Source organism: Ursus arctos, unplaced genomic scaffold, assembly GCF_023065955.2.
Source record: "Ursus arctos isolate Adak ecotype North America unplaced genomic scaffold, UrsArc2.0 scaffold_13, whole genome shotgun sequence".
NCBI classification, from domain to species: Eukaryota; Metazoa; Chordata; class Mammalia; order Carnivora; family Ursidae; genus Ursus; species Ursus arctos.
This window is the reverse complement of record NW_026622797.1, coordinates 67,467,724-67,486,943: the sequence shown is the minus strand read 5'-3', so window position 1 is coordinate 67,486,943 and position 19,220 is coordinate 67,467,724. Positions and strand designations below refer to the sequence as shown.

The window sequence follows — 19,220 nt, the reverse complement described above, 5'->3', positions numbered from 1 at the left end:
TCTATATATTTTTAAGGTTTTACTCTAACTTTTATTTATTTTCGGGTGAAATATCTGCACTCTCTCTAGGGATGTAATCATTTTAGCACCTTTTATTCCTTTTCTCCCCAGCGTTACTGGGGAAGATACACATTCAACAAATTATCATTTATTAAATAAAAGGGTACAAAGCACCATGAGCAAGAAATATAGGGTGCCCACAATGGAAACCCAAGATATACAGCATGTGTGTGCACACGAACAGAACAGAGCTTGAAATGAATTTATCTTTCCTCTACCTCAAGCGACAGCTTTGTTAATTCATGACAAGCCACATAAATAGCTTCTATATAGGACTTATATGTATGCCTTTTCTGTTGCTGTTTACAGTCACCTGGTAAGAACGAGCAAACATGGGTTCTACTTATGTCAACAGGCAGAGTTGCTACAGTATATTTATTCAAAATAAGTGGTTGTTAATGGGTTCTGATGTAAATAGACAAGATACAGATGCATTTATGAATTTGGACGTCTGCTTACATAAGCGATAAATCATGGTGGCTGAAAGCAGGTCACTGGGAGCCAGATTGGCTTCTGTTCCATCCTGGGTCCACTATTTACTAGCTGTGTCATCTTCGACACTGTATCTGTAAAGACCATAAATCTGCAAAGATAAATAAGGACATTAGCAAACTCATACGTTGTTATGAGGATTAAATAAGTTAATAGAGGGAAAGCACTCGATACATGTTAAGTGCTTGCCACGGGGTAAGTGCTCCACAAATGTCCCCTATTGGTTTTGTTCACATAAAGCAGTAATATTGTATTTCATAGATAAAGGTGGGATTTTTGTCAGAAGTATACCAGGGTATGATTTACTGAGTATAGATAAGTGTCTAGGAATTTAATTCCACATTTGTTACCTTCAGGGCTGAGATTTAGTTAGGGTGTTAAAGAGAATGACAGTATTTTCCGAGTTTAAATATGACATTTACTCTGGGATTGTTAGCATAGGAAATAGTTACAACAGGAATAGAGAGTCTTCATGTATGCGGATTCCATTAGACTTATTTTCGAAAAATACATTTCTCTAAAATAAATAGATAAAATCTTTTAAAAAATAGATAATTTCTCTATTTGAATGTATTGTGTCTCATTTAACCTAATCGTGACAAATTAAGGAAAGAGGTGGTAGAGTATGAAAAGCTGATGGAAGCTTTCAGTACGTGGAACACCTTAGAGTACATCATCAACAACAGGTTGGTTTTTTTTTTCCCCTCAGACTTTGTGCTTCATTCTGGAAGAAACCAAGAGTATGGCATCTTGAATTTCTTCCCTGGGTAATTTAAAACCCAGTTATATTGTGCACAGCCGCTGCACACATCATGTTACTTGAGTTCAGCATCAATTACAGTTACAAATGAAACTGGTCATGTGTTCTCTTTCATAGCTGTTACTATTCAAATCAAACACCCAAGTCAACAAAATGGTATGAATATTTATGACCATAAATCTTTTTATTAACTCTTTAGTTTGGGCTTTAAAAAAAGCCCTCATTTTAAATTCTTAGTTCTACTCTACTCAAATAGACTATAATAGCTAATACATACCCAGTCCTTACTATATTCCAGGCGCTGTTCTAGACACTAGTGTCACTCTTACAAGAAAACTGCACAGAGTAGTTGCAGCCTTTAGATAACACAGCAACCTCAAGGAGAAGAAAGTAAGGGCAGTACCGAACACTTTAAGAATATGGAATCTATAGAGCAGTGTTCTTTGTATAGTATTTTTATACCGACATCTAGTTTTATGATCTAAAAACCTTATATAATTTTTTATTACTAGTCTAGGAAGGAGAGTGGCATTTTTCAAGGACTATGGTCCACTTGGTCCGTGTCTGATGCCAATTAATCCATAAAACCGTCCTCATTCTGCTGCTGTGGAAAATAAGCAACAACAGAAAAGTAATAATGACTTTAAAGCATAATTCAGTTATAAGCACAGCCAAGGAGACGGAAGAGAGACGAGTCCCTCAACACCGCTACTTCCCAGCGCTCCCCGCTGGGAGCACTTGTCAGCTCTCCCTTCTCCCCCAGCGGGCGGAGCACTTCCAGGGCGCAGAAGGGGCGGACCCTGCACCGGGCCAGGAGCTGGAGGCGGAGCTCCGGGACTCAGGGGCGGGGCTCCCGGGAGCCGCGGAGCCGACCTGTGGGCCCCTGGCGGATACTCGCAGAAGGCGGACCGCGCACGGAAGTGGTGGGCCGCTGGGAGGGAGCAACCGAGCGGCAGTGTAGCGGAGTGCTGCGGCTCACGGGCTGTGCGCACGATGAGACCGGGAGAGGAGCGGCCCGTGGAGGGAGGCGCCTGCGTCTCCCGGCTGGAGCTGCTGAAGCTGCGCGCCGCGGAGCGCATCGACGAGGCGGCCGAGCGCCTGGGGGCCCTGAGCCGCGCGATCTGGAGCGAGCCCGAGCTGGCCTACGAGGAGCACCGGGCCCACGGCGTGCTGACACGCTTCTTCGAGTGCGAGCCTCCGGCCGCGTCGTGGACCGTGCAGCCGCACTACCATCTGGCCACGGCCTTCCGCGCCGAGTGGGAGCCGCAGGGGGTGGGCGCGACGCCGCGCCCCCTGCAGCTGGGCTTCCTCTGCGAGTACGACGCGCTGCCCGGCATCGGGCACGCCTGCGGCCACAACCTCATCGCCGAGGTCGGGGCGGCGGCCGCGCTGGGCGTGAAGGGGGCCCTGGAGAGCCTCCCCGGGCCGCCTCCGCCGGTGAAGGTGAGGTGGGGCCCGGGCTCGGGACTTCCTTCGGCCGCCTGGGCCGGGCGGGAGCCGGGGATCGCAGCACTCGGCGCTTCCCGTGCGCATCCGCCCCGCAGGGTCCCGGCCTCGCCTTTGCCACAAGGCTGAACCCCTGAATAGAAGTCCATAGCTCACGCGTTGCCCGCCCAGCGACATGCTCCAGATTTTTGTTTTCTCTTACGTAGTTGTAAACGATTGAGTAGAGTCTCCCTAAGGAAAGAACTGAGAACCGAGCCCGGTTTTCGCTGTGATTTATTTTTGGTAACAGAGGTAACCGCAATTTGCTGACAAGGTTGTGCAATCTCTGGAAGAAGTAGTTATTGTGGGGAGACCTATAGTCCCTCTTTATTAGGCTCCAAAACATCTTTTGTGTGGTAGTCGTAGGAGCTGTTGTGATTCGAATCACTGGTTTTTGGATAGGAAATTTTCAGGCATTAGAACTACCAACCACCCCACAAAAAGTGGGGAAGTGAATGAACATTTACTGCATAGGTGAGTTCATCCTTAAATTTTAATATTTCATGATTTTAAGAAATTTCTCCTTCTTTAAGCGGGGAAAATGTCGTTTATGTTTGTTATAGGGCAAGTTTAATCTTGTGTTACTGTGTTTTTTCAGATGGTATATCCTTCATTCTGTGAGCTAAGATACAGTCGTCTCCATTCTGCTTAAGGGCAAGACCGAGGTTTTCTTTTCATATTATGTAGCCCGTTTTTTCCCCAATGTCAGTAACTTTTCTTTTACAGTTTCATCTTTTGTGGCTTATTCTCTTTTAGCTGCCTTCTCTTTTCTGCTTCTGGGGACTTGTTTTTGCATCTGGGTAGGTTTTTGTTTTGTTGGGGGTGGTGTCCTTTGCCATTGCATGAAACACTGGAGAGATTTAACTTTAACCAGGTTTATGAAAGATTCAGGGAAGTCAGCAATATTTAACTTGAGAAGTCATCAGATGTAAGGAGTCAAGGGTTTAGAGTAACAAGTAGGTTAATTTGAGTGCTTTATAGATTTCCAAGGAAGGTTCAACTTTGGGAAATGTATGCATTTGAAGGGTAATGCATAGTTTTAGCAAGGTTATCTTTCCTCTCTGAGAATGGAGTTTATGTTGACTCCCTTAACAAGCCAAGACTTTTTCCAGCTTGTTCCACTATATTCCTATACATGATCTTGAAAGTGTATTAGTTGTTTGTAGATAATTTTTCTTTGCTTTAAAAAATTGTTTGAAGAAGTTAAGCTTAAATATCAAAGTAAAATGTTTATTCTGTAAAGTTCTCTTTTGTTTAATTAGGTGTTTGGTGACCAGTAAGTCTGCCTGGTTGAACTGGTGGAATCGAATTAGTAAGTTTGTGTAATAGTTGGCTGTTTCTAACTGGGGCATTAAGGTTTATTTAATGCTCTTCATAAAAGTTTAATGAGTTAAGACCTTTTAATGAGGTATCTCAGTAAGGAATCAGAGTTGAGGCCTCAGGATCAGGACATCTAATCCCTGCTCTGCCTGGAGACTTGCTCTGTGTCCTGGGGCAAAGCACTTCACTCCTTACCTCAACACCACCATCCCTGAAATGATGACACACATCGTTCACCTACCTCACAGGGTTGTTGTGAGGATAACTTGTAAGTAACTGGAAAGTTCTTTACCAGTAAAATGTTTATGAATAATTATACACATTGCTAAAAGACTTAGTCAAGAAGACGCTTTAAGAAACAAGTCCTAAAGAATTTTGAGGAACTCAGTAGATAGTATTTATCTTTTTTCATCTTTGCCATTAATTATATAAAATTCAGTTATAAAATTAGGAAAAGTTTCCTGTTGTAGCTTTAGTGCATCCTTTGCACCAGATTGGTATACTAATGTAAGTTTAAATTAGTGGTTAATTTAGCACTATAGATTTATGCCCACTGCATTATTTAAGTGTCAGAGAACAAAACCTCTCTCCGCATAGTTTAAGGACTTTAATGTAGGTTGTGAATACATATGCAAGGGAACCTGTTTGATATTTTCCTCCAAGGATTTTTGTTGTTGTTTTGCTCTGACACAGGTATTTCCTTCTAGGTAATTGTCCTGGGAACCCCTGCAGAAGAAGATGGTGGTGGCAAAATTGATTTAATTGAAGCAGGGGCTTTTAAAAATCTTGATGTTGTTTTTATGGCCCACCCATCCCAAGAGAATGCTGCTTATCTACCTGATGTGGCCGAACACGAGTGAGTAATCAAGTTGAAATCAGCTCCACTGTGGAAAACAGCCTCTTGAAACACTTACATGTCCCAACTGGAGACTAAAGCTCCATATTTATACATTTAAAAAGTAAATTGAAAAATGATGATGTGATGCCTTACTTGATTTCTTTTGAATACCATTTGGTAAGCCTCTTCTAATTGAAATTTAATATGGTGTTCATAATTAGACTGTTAAATGGTGCCTTTAGAATAGCAAACAGAATATGTTGACACATATTCTACTTTTTTAAAAAGACTTTTTATTTATTTATTAGAGAGAGAGAGAGCACGAGCGGAAAGGGGCAGAGGGAGAGGGAGAAAGACTGAAGCAGACTCCACACTGAGCACAGAGCCCGAGGTGGGACTTGATCCTGCAGCCCTGAGATCATGACCGGAGCCAAAACCAAGAGTCGAACACTTAACAGACCAAGCCACCCAGGCGTCCTAGCACATATTCTGCTTTATTTCTATTTTTTAAAAAGATTTTATTATTTATTTGAGAGAAGAGAGCGAGAGGTGGGGAGGGACAAAGGGAGAGAGAAGCAGACTCCCCACTGAGCAGGGAGCTGATGCGGGACTCAGTCCCAGGACCTGGAGATCATGACCGCAGCCGAAGGCAGACGCTTAACCATCTGAGCCACCCAGGTGTCCCCACATATTCTACTTTAAACTGAGCAATTCAGGAAAATATCTGTCCTTTAATATGGGCTTGTCTTTGCAACTGAATAGATTTGTAAGTGGCAGCTTTATTGGACTTGGGAAGAAAACACATTTCTCTGTTTATTGTAATTTGAGTTCTTTGCAAAGAGGGTAAATTATATTTCTGAGAGAGAATACAGAAACTAGCCAGCTGTGGATTTTAGTGGAATTTGCCAGTATATACTTTTCTGACTTGTCTGGTATGACGTCTTATTTATTTTTCTCTACATTGAGGAGCTCACTTCTTTGGTACTTAGGAGCATGGATCATTGAAGTGGTTTGAATTTTGTACACCAGAACTTTCCATCATAGTCGTTAATGATCCAGTTGGTGGGCCAGTCTCAAGGAGCCACTGCTCAGCTGCTTCAGGAAAACCACATATTCTCCTCCGGGGAAGCTAGGGATTAATAGCCGAACCATTCCAGCGGAGCTTCTAGATTGTACTCAGTTACCGTACATCTCAGCATCCCATGAGGCCTTGTTTTCAGAGGATGACCATTTTAACTGTTGTGGTATCTTCCTTCTTAGCCCCAGGAGTTGGTACTGTGGCAGTAGGAAGAATCTTTCCACTTTGGATTTAGGGGTAGTGTATACTAGTACATGTCTGGAGAACCTTAGAGGTTAGAAGTCTCTGCCAATGCCTCTGGCTAGAAGGGGCATGCAGCTGCAGGCAGGCGTCCCAGCCCATTAGCCTTCTAGGACTTACGAGGTAGGCTTCTAGGCCTTGATCCTCATAGCCCAGTTGGCCTCAGGCCTTGTCTTAGTGTCTGGCTTCTTAGCTTTTTCACTGGCCATCTTTTAAGACAGAGAAGATAACAAGAACTAAAATTAAATTTTAAAAAAATTACTAATCTGTTAATCCTAAAAATCTCTAACAGTAAGATAAAGTACTATGTCCATTTGACCACCTTTTCCACATCTTGTCCCTTCTCCAGAGGCATATATCCTTCCAAGACATTTTGAGTATATTTATAAACATAAATAGGTACACATATAAATTGGATTTTATTTTATTTTTTAAAGATTTTATTTATTTGAGAGAGAGAGAGTGTCCATGCATGAGTGGGAGAGGGGCAGAAGGTAAGGCAAACTCCCCGCTGAGCCTGACTTCCCGGCTATGCCAGGACCCTGAGAGACCTGAGCCAAAGCCAGATGCTTAACCCACTGAGCCACCCAAGTGCCTCATAAAGTGAATTTTAAAGGAGGATTTTCCCCTTAAATATGCTGCTAAATATATTGTTGGTCTGGCTCTTGCTTTTGAAAATGAAGGAATATGTTTTAAAAATTATTCAATATCAGTTTGTTTAAAATATGTTTTTTATTTTTTTATTTTTTTAATTTTTAAATTTTTTATGTTTTTATTTAAGATCAGTTAGCTAACATATAGTACATCATTAGTTTTTGCTGTAGTGTTCAGTGATTCATTAGTTGCATATAACACCCAGTGCTCATCATAAAATATTTTTTTCAATAGGTTTTCAAATATGCTCAAATACTAATGTTGGTATAAAATGACCATTAGCACTTCTTTTCCTGTCGTTTATTGTGCGTTAATGGTACGTAGATTTGAGCTCTGGGAGAAATGGGGCTAGAGCCATTTTCATAAAGATCATCCTTTTCCATTTTATACTTATCACCAGTTTTGTTAAAATTCCCGTTTCAGAAGCGCCTGGGTGGCTCAGTCATTAAGCATCTGTCTTCCGCTCAAGCATCTGTAAATCACAGAAGCCTGCTTCTTCCTCTCCCACTCCCCCTGCTTGTGTTCCCTCTCTTGCTGGCTCTCTCTGTCAAATAAATAAATAAAATCTTATTAAAAAAAATTCCAGTTTCAATATAATGGTGATAAGATATATCAAGGAAATAACAGGTGTCCAACAAAATCTTAAAAATGTGTTTGGATGCTTTGCTAACAGAATGTTTTGAATTTGTCAAGAAATATGAGCATGCCAAGGACTGTTGAATCTAGTCCATTAAAAAAAAATAAGTCTCGAGTAGCTTTTTAATAATTTAAATGTAGATACTATTAGTTAGGCTTAAACAGTGTTGTCTAAGCAAGTCGTGTTTATAAATAACTATTTCATATGCAATCCTTTCTTTAAACCTTATTTTTTATTGTATCTGAGTAGTTAGATTGATATGAGAACTTTCTGAAAGTGGAATAACGATAATTGATAAAATTTTGAGATATTAGTGATACAGTTGTTTTGGAACACTAATAAAATATTAGGAGCACCTGACAATGCTAGAGTATCATAGTATTGTGAGTGTAATCTGCTCTCCAGAGGTTGTCTCAACTCATTTCAAATTGTCACCTATTTCTGTTTTCCTTTACCTTCTCCTACCCTTAAGACAGAATTATCTGAGTTTTGCAGACCTTTGATATGGCGTTACCACAGTGCAGTGTAGGAGGAGACAGGAGCCATCTTTTTTGTAATTCCAGCACCTAATACAGAATTGCATGTTTGTTTGACTTGAGTGGTACGCAGATTTAATTTCTACAGAAGGTCGACTGAGCAAAGTTGTCTTTTTCTCTCTTTTTTGGGGAATGCCATCTTTGTGTCAGTCACTATATTACATAGTAGTAAACCATAACTAAGGTAGATAAATTGTTATTTCTACAAATGATTTGCAAATAAAAATTCCAGCAGTCTGAATTAATTCTGAATACTTGTTGGGTAATTCTAATTACAGTACCTGGATTTTCTTTAGTGATTTTGAAAAGAGTGATTCCAAATGGTGTTTTATTTCCTAGCGTGACTGTGAAATACTATGGAAAAGCATCTCATGCTGCTGCATATCCCTGGGAAGGAGTAAATGCATTAGACGCTGCTGTTCTCGCCTACAACAATCTGTCTGTGTTGAGACAGCAAATGAAACCAACCTGGAGAGTTCATGGTACGAATGTCAACTATTTTGTGTAATAGATGGTGCTTAATATATTTCAGTGCAATGTAATTAGTACTTAAGTTTTAAAAATTGGAAACATTTTATGTATTTCATATGAATATTCCAAATTTTTTAAACATTTTCAGAAATTCACGTGACAGAATACTAGGATGTTTGTATATATTGGGTAAGAAGACAGTTAAGAGTATTTATGTATAAATAGAACGGTCATTTTGAGTGTTACAGATAATGGTTTTATATAAGGACATACATGCTTTCTGTGGGTATTTGAAAGTTGAATTTTGATTTTCCAGTTATCCTCAGTGTCTTTTAATGGGAACAGATCATTTCCTCCACTTAAAAAAAGTTATGGTTACTGGTTTTATTTTCTCAAGTGCTGTTAATCCTGAGTAACATCTTTTTAAATTATGTGTAGCCCCTTAATGTAACGACAGTAATAAAGTACTATCTTGAAGGTCCGAATTTTTTTTTTAGTTTATTTTCTTATGACTTGGGATATTAATATTCTTTAATATCTGTTCTTTACCTGATTTTGTTATAGGCTGAAATTAGTTTGTAATTGCACTTTTACCAATTTTCTTAGGTTTTTTTAAGAGAAATATGTAGAAATAATGTTTTTGAAAGGAGGTCATATAAATTTAGATTTTGTATAGCTATATTAGTTACTACTTTGAATGGATAAATTTTCTTTCTCAGTGTAGTTCCAAATAAATGCATTTGTTTTGACTGTTAATAGTGCTTAGTGACCTTTGACCTGCATTGGTTTCTTGCTGGCATAAAAATTATGTTCTCATAATTTAAATGCCATTTAAAATATTCATTGGATTCTGGAAGCACAAGGGTAATTACAGAACCTTATACCACTTTTTTTCCCCCTTAGGTCAAAAATTTTTCAAAATGTACAGTTGTAATGAAGCCTACTGAAATAAAGGTCTCTTTCAGAAGGCTGGATAGTTATAAAAGTTTTTAACAGTTTCTTTATAGTCATGCAACATAATTTCTTAATATTATATAAATTCCTTAGAATAAAATACATCTAGACAATTTTTTTTCCTATTAGCTAGAAAGTATTACCCTATGTATAGAAGCTTTTGTACAACACATCAAAATCTTTGATTGGTATTATCTGAAGCTAGTAAATTTAAATTGTTTTTCTTCATATACATACTGGCTGAAAACTTTTAGGTGTACTTTAACCTAAAGAAATGGTCTCCAAGCTCAATTTCAGTAATTTGGTTCTTTTTATAGGCATAATAAAAAGTGGTGGTGTAAAACCCAATATCATTCCCTCTTACTCTGAACTAATCTATTACTTCCGTGCGCCCTCAATGAAGGAACTTCCAGTTTTGACCAAAAAGGCAGAAGATTGCTTCCGAGCTGCAGCTTTGGCTACTGGGTGTACAGTAAGAACTTTTAAGAGTTAATCTAAATTATAATCAGAGATACATATGGGGGCTGGGGTTGTTAAATTAAACTGTTATCAAGTTAGATTAGAACCCGGGGCGCCTGGGTGGCTCAGTTGGCTAAACGTCGGACTCTTGATTTCAGCTCAGGTCATGATCTCAGGGTCGTGAGATTGAGCTCCATGGGGCTCTGCACTCAGGGTGGCTTCTTCCCCTCCCCCCCCACAGGTGCACGTGTACATGAGCTCTCTCTCTCTCAAATGAATAAATAAATCTTTAAAAAATTAGATTAGAAGCTACCTTGCCCCTTATTCACTTGGCAATGTTTTGAATATGTAAAATCAATTGACTGAATAGGTGATGTGAAGGTCTTTAATTCGTAGTCCTTTTACTCAGTGCCCACGTAGGGAGGACTACAGTACACTGTTCTCAGAAGAACTCTTGATAGTCTGAACTACCTGCTGTTTTGCAAGGTGTAGCCTTCCTTATTGGCAGTTATGTTTTCAGAATTACTCAGTATAGTTCCTACAAAGGGAACTTTATGGCAAAATCAGCAAAAGCTATTCTTGGTGATATGTGCAGTAATGATACAAATACTTAGGGCTTGCTGGAAGGTTAAAATAGATGCAGAAGTTAGTGAGGAAACTTTGTTCGTTTGAACCATAAAGTCAGTAACATTTATGTACCGATCATATAAGGCATACAGTAGAATGAGAAGCTTCAGAATTACATAATCTTGTCCTGGGAGGAGCTGGTAGTCTAGTTGGCGAGCCAAGATCTGGATCGCTGCCTCCCAGCCTACTGATTTTGTAACCTTAGGAAACATTATTACTATCTCATTATTATTGCATATGTTTAGGCCCCCATTTTATCTTGAAAAATGGAGATAATATAATCTGTCTTTGGGTTCTTGTGAGAATTAAATGAGGTGTTTGTTAGGAGTGAGGGCCTACCTCTCATCCTTACTAACTGATTTGTTTCTGCTCTTATTAGACTGGAGATGTATGATTTATTCAGATGGTAATGGTGTCTCACAGTAGCAGTGATTCTTGGGCAGTTTAAGTGTCCACAAAGTAAAAAAATTAATCATTCTTCCCTTACTGATTTATAATTGTAAATATAAATACTTATAGAATAAATACATGAAGTATTTTCATTAGCTAGTATCACAGGGTATAATATTCCCTTAGATTGAGGTTCATTGTTATTAGGTTTTAACTTAAATTTGAAATAGTCTCTCAATAGGTGCACCTGGGTGGCTCAGTCGGATAAGCGTCTGCCTTCGGCTCAGGTTATGATCCCAGGTCCTGGGATCGAGCCCACATCAGGTTCCCTGCTTAGTGCAGAGCCTGCTTCTCCCTCTCCCTCTCCCTCTGCCATTCCCTCTGCTTGTGCTCTCTGGCTCTGGCTCTCCGTCAAATAAATAAATAAATAAAATCTTTAAAATAGTCTCTTAATAATTTTTTTATGTATTGGCTGGCTTGTAATATATGACCAGGTTGTCATTATTTCTAACTAAAATGTTGCTAAGAATAGAAGAAATGTCCACCGTGCCATTTTATAATTGGCTTTTACTGGTGTTATTGGTATTACCTTTAGTTTGAGGAATTGTTACCCATTTGGATTTAATCAAAACTAAATCTGTGAATCCTCTTTAACTGGCCATCTATGAACTGCTTGTAAATCTTCACACACTGAAATGCTGAAATTAGTAAGTGAGGACCGGGGTGCTGGCTGGCTCAGTTGGTAGAGCATACAACTCTTTTTTTTTTTTTTTTTTTTTTTTAAAGATTTTTATTTATTTATTTGACAGAGATAGAGACAGCCAGCGAGAGAGGGAACACAAGTAGGGGGAGTGGGAGAGGAAGAAGCAGGCTCATAGCGGAGGAGCCTGACGTGGGGCTCGATCCCGGAACGCCAGGATCACGCCCTGAGCCGAAGGCAGACGCTTTAACAGCTGTGCCACCCAGGCGCCCCGAGCATACAACTCTTGATCTCAGGGCTGTGAGGTCAAGCCCCTGAGTGCAGAGATTACTTTAAAGAATAAATAAATAATAAATGAGGACCATAGTCAACCCTTCTTCATGTGAACCTTCTGTCTTTCTCTCAGGGTACTTTTAAACCTTTCAGACCAGGCAGTGGGGTCAGTGTCAGCTTGTATTTTGGATATGAGTAAAGCTTAAGTTTTTCTTTTAGAGGCTACAGCCTAGAGCAGTGTGGAGATTCCTGGGCTCCCCCCACACCCTACCGAAGTTACTAAAGGTGAGATTCACTGGCCAGTAGAGCAAGGTGACATCGTGGGTTTGGTGCATATATCACACTAGGAGATAGGGTCCCAGGGAAGTCTCATTATAGAAGAGACTTTTTTTTTTAAAAGATTATTTATTTATTTATTTGACAGAGATAGACAGCCAGCGAGAGAGGGAACACAGCAGGGGAGTGGGAGAGGAAGAAGCAGGCTCCCAGCGGAGGAGCCCGATGTGGGACTCGATCCCGAAACGCTGGGATCACGCCCTGAGCCGAAGGCAGACACTCAACGACTGAGCCACCCAGGTGCCCCAGAAAAGACATATTTTTTAAGGGTAAAATATTTGAGAGAGTTTATATCTGGAAGGGAAAGTGTGCCCTTAAACCTCTTGCTGGTTTGAAAATTAGATAGTGAATGAGTTTTTTATTTCAAAACGTGTTTTATAATTTCTTATTAGGTAGAAATTAAAGGTGGAGCACACGATTATTACAATGTTCTTCCAAATAAGAGCCTCTGGAAAGCTTACATTGAAAACGGGAAAAAACTGGGAATAGAATTTATTTCAGAAGATGCAACGTTGAATGGTTCTTCAGGTAATTAGGTTCCTTCATATATACTATATTGTGCTGTTTGAGGAAGGAAAATACCACCTTTGGTTAAATGGTTTTGTTTAGCAGCTTTGGAGGTAGGGAGGTATTGCTCTTGTTTTTAATAATATTTTTCACAAACCTCACGGTTAGGGGAAAGAACTAAGGAACTCTTCAGTGAATGTAAAGTGTTAAATGAACAGATTTGTCTTTAGAAATAACCAGCATACTTTTTCCTTTGTATTCTAAATATTTCTAGTGTTTAAATTTGTTTAGTTCTAATTTTTAAGTAAGCTTCTTAAAGGAAAAGTAGAATTTTAGTTCATTCTCCACCAGGCAGACTAGCAAGTAGTTATAAGGGGGCATTTCAGTTTCTAAGGTGTGCCTGTTATGGTTGTTTACTAATAGTTGTTTAGTAAGCAGCTATTAGAATTTAAATAGTCAACAGTGTATTGAGGGTTATTTTAGATTTTATTCCTTTTAAAAGCATCATTACTAATATGTTTGCATGTTAGAAATGTATCTCCTAAAATATAATAAGAGATGTTGATGAGGTGGACTCAAAAGGACTTGGCCATAGAAATGGGGTGTTGATGTCATTTATTGAGATAAGGAGTTCAAGAGAAAGCAGGTTAGGGTATGGTATGTTAGTATATATTAGGATGTTAAGATTGAATTGCTTTTAGGACTTTTAAGTGGAGCTGTTCAGTAGCCTATTGAATCTGGAACCCCCAAAAGATGTCTAGGTTGGAGATATAGAAGTTGTCAATATCTGAAAGGTGATTGAAAACACAGGAGTTTTTGAGGTCACCCAAGTACACAGAGAAGAAGCCCAAAGATGACTCCCTGGGGATTACCAGCACTTAGGAGACAGGCAGAGGAAGCAATTTAGAGGAGACAAAGCCAGTCAATCAGGAGAGAGTCAAGTCATGGAAGCCAAAGGAGTAGAGAATTTCTAGAAGGAAAGGAGTGGTAAATCATCTCAGGTATATAGAGATTGGATAAGCGTGGTCTGGTGTTCATTGGACTAGCAATTAGAAATTCATGGATTGTCTTACCTTTTCAAGGATCTACTGATTTTGGAAATGTTACTTTTGTGGTTCCTGGGATTCATCCATATTTTTACATTGGATCTGATGCCTTGAATCATACTGAACAATATACTGAAGCTGCAGGTAAGTGTTCTTAGAAGCGAACGTGTCGGCATATGCTCTCTTTTTGTGGTAGTAGCTGCCCGTTCCGTTTAGCCTGTTGTTACTTCATTGTCTAACATGAGCTCAGGAAATACTGTACTGTGGTGGGCATTTGGAGAGGCGGTTTTGATATCGAGTGCTAACCTGAAACCAGTACAGTAATTTATAATAAATACAGCGTTTTCTTCATTTATTTTCTCCACCTTTTAGGATCCCATGAAGCTCAGTTCTACACTTTACGTACCGCCAAAGCTCTGGCCATGACTGCGTTGGATGTTATTTTTAAACCAGAGTTACTAGAGAGAATCAAAGAGGACTTTAAATTGAAAGTTCAAGAAGAAGAGTTTTTAAATACGGTAGAATAAAAAGAAGATCTAGGAGCCACTTACGGATCATTAAGAAGTAATGATTTTTTTCTTTAATCTTTTTTAATGACGGAGGAGGGCATCCTTAATTTTTAGTCTTAAGGGAGTCAAGTTCCTCTTACCTGAAAAGTGAGGACATGATGTGGAGAACACACATGACCTCATCTCTAAGGTGAAAATTTTCAGGGCACCAGGCTGGCTCAGCCAGTAGAGCATGTGACTCCCGATCTCCGGGTCATGAGTTTGAGCCCCACATTGGGCATACAGTTTATTTTAAAAAATTAATTTAAGTAATAAAATTAATTTAAGTAAATAAAATGAAGATTTTCACAAATCTATGTTTGATGCAATTGTGATCTTTTAGGAGCTGATATGTGTGATGGCATCTCGTTTTTTTCTTTTAAGATTTTATTTTTAAGTAATCTGTCTACACTCAACTTGGGGCTCAAACTCACAGCCCCACAAGATCAAGGGTCGCACCCTCCACCGACTGAGTCAGCCAGGTGCCCCAGTGATGGCATTTCTTAAACAACTTGGATGATACATGGCTTACCAGTGATAATATTTTATAAATTCAATTGTTGTATAAGTGTATTTTAAAAGATTCAAGGGATTTCAAACTTTATATTCAGAATTGACCCATGAAAGATTTTTTTTTTTAAATTTTTTGGTATAGGGTGGTGAAATAATTTAAAATTCAAGTACTAAATTTAGGGAAGGTTCATTCTGAGTATCTGACCGTATCTGTTTTGGTTTAGAGAATCTTTTCATTGATAATAAAAGCGGGTTTTTAATCAGAAATGCTGTGGGAAACAACTGGAAACTCTGGTACAAAGAATAAGCTTCAGTTAAATCATTTGAAGGAAAGTGAAAATTTTTTTAAATTAACTCTGAGAAATGGCATTAAAGTGTCATTCCTAATTCCATATTTGCGTAATAGGAAAAAATGTAGACGGGGTTAGACTCTCTGTGACGTGTTTGCTTTGTAGCTCAGTGTGCTCTGGAGGGCTTAGTTAGGAAGGAGCAAAGTCTGTTTGCTTTGACTATTAATGTCATGTAACTGGTCACCTCTGCCCAGCAGCCCTATTCAGGCTTCTACTTAGAAGCCGCCTGTCCAGTTTACTGAGTTTAGGGAACAGAATTCTAAGCCTTCTTAAGCCCCATGCCTTCTCAATACTAGTTTTAAAGTATTGTGCGTTTTTCTTGGTTCTTAGTGTGAATTCCATGAACACGATAAAAGAATGTGAAAAAAAAAGTATCTGGTAAAGCAAATACTTTAAGCTGTGAATATAGTAAAGCTCTAGTATACTTTATTTTAAAGGGAGTCCTCAAATTTGAGTGTATTCCAAAAATGGAAGGTAAAAGACAAGTGTTTGGCCTGTTACAAGTAAGTCACTCGGGGCCCCTGAGCCTTGAGCTCCCCATTTGGAAAGTTAGATCACTCATCCTTACAGTCCTTTGAACCCCTAATTCCTATTCTATCTGAAGTTATTTAAAGTTGAAAAAGAAGGAGAGTTAGTAGTTGAGAATTGGTTTTCTTCTATATCAAGGGACTATAAGCTATGGCCTCATTTGACAAGCACCCAATTTTATATGGCTGGCATGCTAAAAATAATCTTTACATTTTTAGAGAGTCATAGGAAAAAAAATATCAGAGACCAAGACCAGATCACGTGACCAGTAAAACTGAAAATATTTACTATCCGGTCCTTTATTTAAAACTGAAAATATTTACTATCCGGTCCTTTATTTAAAAAAAATATTTACTATGCCAGTCTCTGTCCTATATAACAGCAAAATAAAATCAGTTTCTGTTTGACTTACGTCATATAATCAGATCGTCTCCTAGGAGAAAACTGCAAGCCTCAATTGAAAACACAGGGACAGGGGTTTAGGTGGCAGTGCCCTGGTGTTGACAGTTGTAACTCGTCGGTGGTCTGTCCTTGTGTGGAGTTCTGGCACCTTCAGAAGTTTGTTTCTTTTAGCATTGACCTTCACTGTGAGATACAGCTCCCCTGATGCCTGAAGATTGTCCTCTATGCAACCAGGCTTCCAGCTCTTCACATCAGGGTCTTCCGTGACACACCTTGTCTGATACTTTGCAATCTCAAAGAGCCGTGGTTGGTATATATTTCACAAACAGGAGAGGAATCAGCAGAGGCTTCTGGCTGAGAATTGGAGATGGCCAAGATCGCCGGTTTCCACAAATGGAATGAGTTTCCTCATTATCAACTTAATAAATTTCTCAACTACAGGTTTTCAATTCCTTATGTAAGTCCTGCACGCTAAGGAACACGGTTTTATTTCATAAAGCCTCCATAACATTCTAGAACAGTGATGGTTAACAGGAACCCAACACGCTAATACCCTCCTGTTTTTTGTGAAGTGTCACACGTTCATTGTTGTTCATACAAAGCGTTTGTTGTTTGTGATTGATTTACTTTTTAAAGACGACGGAGACAAAATTTGGAGGTTCGGATTCCGTCGTTACTGCATTACTGGCGCTCTGCTAAGTATTCTTGCTGAGAGAACGAGGTGTGGAGCTGGAGCTGGTGGCAGGTGTCTTCTGCACCAGCGCTCTCCGCCGTAACCCAGGGTGCAGAGCCGATACGGAGCCACCGCTAAGATTTGCATCCCACCGCAGTTTCTGTAATATTGTATTTTCCTTCCAGTTTTCGAAACACTTGGTCAGAATACGGGTTTATTCATTGGAATACGTCATGGATTAATCATGTCAGCAAAGAGGTTGGGAACTGGTGCTCTAAAGTCTAGGTAGAGGTACTTTTTTTTAGTACTAGATTTTACCTTGACTTCTTACATCATTTGACTTTAGTAGTAGTTAATAGAATTCAGATTTTTAAATCCCTCTTTATTTTCTATATACCAGTGAGTTGATTGAGCCACATTACACTAAAAAGTATAAATAGGGACGCCTGGGTGGCACAGCGGTTAAGCGTCTGCCTTCGGCTCAGGGCGTGATCCCGGCGTTATGGGATCGAGCCCCACATCAGGCTCTTCCGCTATGAGCCTGCTTCTTCCTCTCCCACTCCCCCTGCTTGTGTTCCCTCTCTCGCTGGCTGTCTCTATCTCTGTTGAATAAATAAATAAAATCTTTAAAAAAAAAAAGTATAAATAAACATGGACATAAATGCTGGAGTCAAAAATCTCATTTCAGAGGAACCAGTGATCACTAATCCTCAGGATGCCGTTTGAATATAAGAGAGCGCTTCCTTTGTAATGATGGATTTTCCTTTTGGAGCTCTTAATTACTGCATGACTGACTCTATGCCATATAATGAGACTGAGTATAGCTGATGTTTAGCTTGCCTCTTTTCAGACTGCTCTTCGTTTTTAAATACTACCCATATTTTATGGAACTACTCAGGAAATGTATCCTTTTAATTACTTCTTTGTATAACACTCAAAAGGGCTGAGGCATTTAGGATAAACTAGAACGTTGTCGTGTGTTTATGAATACTTGTGTAAACTGACAGTGTGTGATTTCCCACAGTCTTCCAAAGGCCTGTTGAGTTATCGATACGTTGACATTTTAGCTGTTGTAGTTTCAGTAGTTGGGTTCAGTGAACATTTGTGGAGGACTGCTTACTTCTAAGCTCAGGGTGGTAAGAAGAGGTAAGCGTAAGCCTGAAAACGCTTCTGGTTGGTGGGGAGCCCTCGTAAGATTTACTTCATCTGAGCAACCCAGGTATTGAGGGAACATCTGAAAGCTACTGTCTTGGAAATGTTTGAGAAGTGTTTCTAAAATATTTAAAAATACCTGAGTCACGTCTCTTTGGATAGAAGAAATTGATATTAAAAGCCCTTTTTTTTAAAGGATGATTGTCTAATACTCTTTAAAAAAATCTTTCTGATACTTGTGTTTTATACGTTTCTTACTTTTTACCCAAAGCATCTCTTTAGTCTTCTGGAAAGTGCCCTGCATTGTGTATGAGCCTTCAAATTACAAAACACATTTTCATTGTAACATAAATCTGTTATCTTTGTGCTGGCTAGCAACTCTTTATAAGGCTGTAAGGTCTGATAAGCTCCGTCTCGATCTCTTTCACATACTTTGGGCCTTTTGCAGTTCATTTGAGGATGATGCATTTTGCTATGTATGACGTTAATATTTTCAAGTAAGCAGTCTCTACCACCATCAGGTGATAGTAGTTCCTGTAATATTTTAATACATACATATTAAAGTGTGTGTGAAAATCTAAAATGGTAATAAATACGTTTAATAACAGTTGTCTTGTGGTTGTTTTCAATGTACATGGAGATAAGAAAAGACATGAACCTAATGTACAATTTCTCGATTACCTTGTGATATATTATTCTCTTATTAATTCATCAGTTTTACAGATGAGGATTTGCTTTTAAACTGTAAATGTCGGGGCACCTGGCAGGCTCAGTCAATAGAGCATGGGACTCTTAATCTCAGGGTTGTGAGTTCAAGCCCCCCATGTGGTGTGGAGTTTACTTAAAAAACTAAAGAAAAAAAAATAAATGTCATATTACTCATATAATGGAGAATTTTTTATTTTTTATTTTTATTTATTTTTATTTTTATTTTTTTAAAGATTTCATTCATTTAGTTGACAGAGACAGCCAGCGAGAGAGGGAACACAAGCAGGGGGAGTGGGAGAGGAAGAAGCAGGCTCCCAGCGGAGGAGCCTGATGTGGGGCTCGATCCCAGAACGCCGGGATCACGCCCTGAGCCGAAGGCAGACGCTTAACGACTGCACCACCCAGGCGCGCCGTGTGTGTTAAGAGAAGGTCCCATGTAAAAAAAAAAAAATTATATATATATATATAATGTATGCATTTGCA

The 19,220-nt window shown here is 39.2% G+C and overlaps 1 protein-coding gene across 4 annotated transcripts; it reads left to right on the top strand.

Annotated features, from left to right (window-relative positions):
* Window positions 1-2,169: 2,169 nt before the first annotated feature.
* Window positions 2,170-18,636, top strand: PM20D2 (peptidase M20 domain containing 2). 4 transcript variants are annotated; one of them, XM_026511825.4, is made up of 9 exons: window positions 2,170-2,755; window positions 4,825-4,973; window positions 8,440-8,582; window positions 9,843-9,997; window positions 12,194-12,259; window positions 12,703-12,838; window positions 13,900-14,007; window positions 14,236-14,427; window positions 16,376-18,636. In XM_026511825.4, the coding sequence occupies exons 1-8, from the start codon at window positions 2,306-2,308 to the stop codon at window positions 14,388-14,390; spliced, it is 1,362 nt and encodes a 453-aa protein (XP_026367610.1). In that variant the 5' UTR covers window positions 2,170-2,305; the 3' UTR covers window positions 14,391-14,427; window positions 16,376-18,636. The 4 variants fall into 4 exon arrangements, with proteins under 4 accessions (XP_026367610.1, XP_044244820.1, XP_048081852.1 ...); XM_044388885.3 differs by having other exon boundaries at window positions 14,236-18,636; XM_048225895.2 differs by lacking the exon at window positions 12,194-12,259 and having other exon boundaries at window positions 2,173-2,755.
* The last annotated feature ends 584 nt before the right edge of the window (window positions 18,637-19,220 follow it).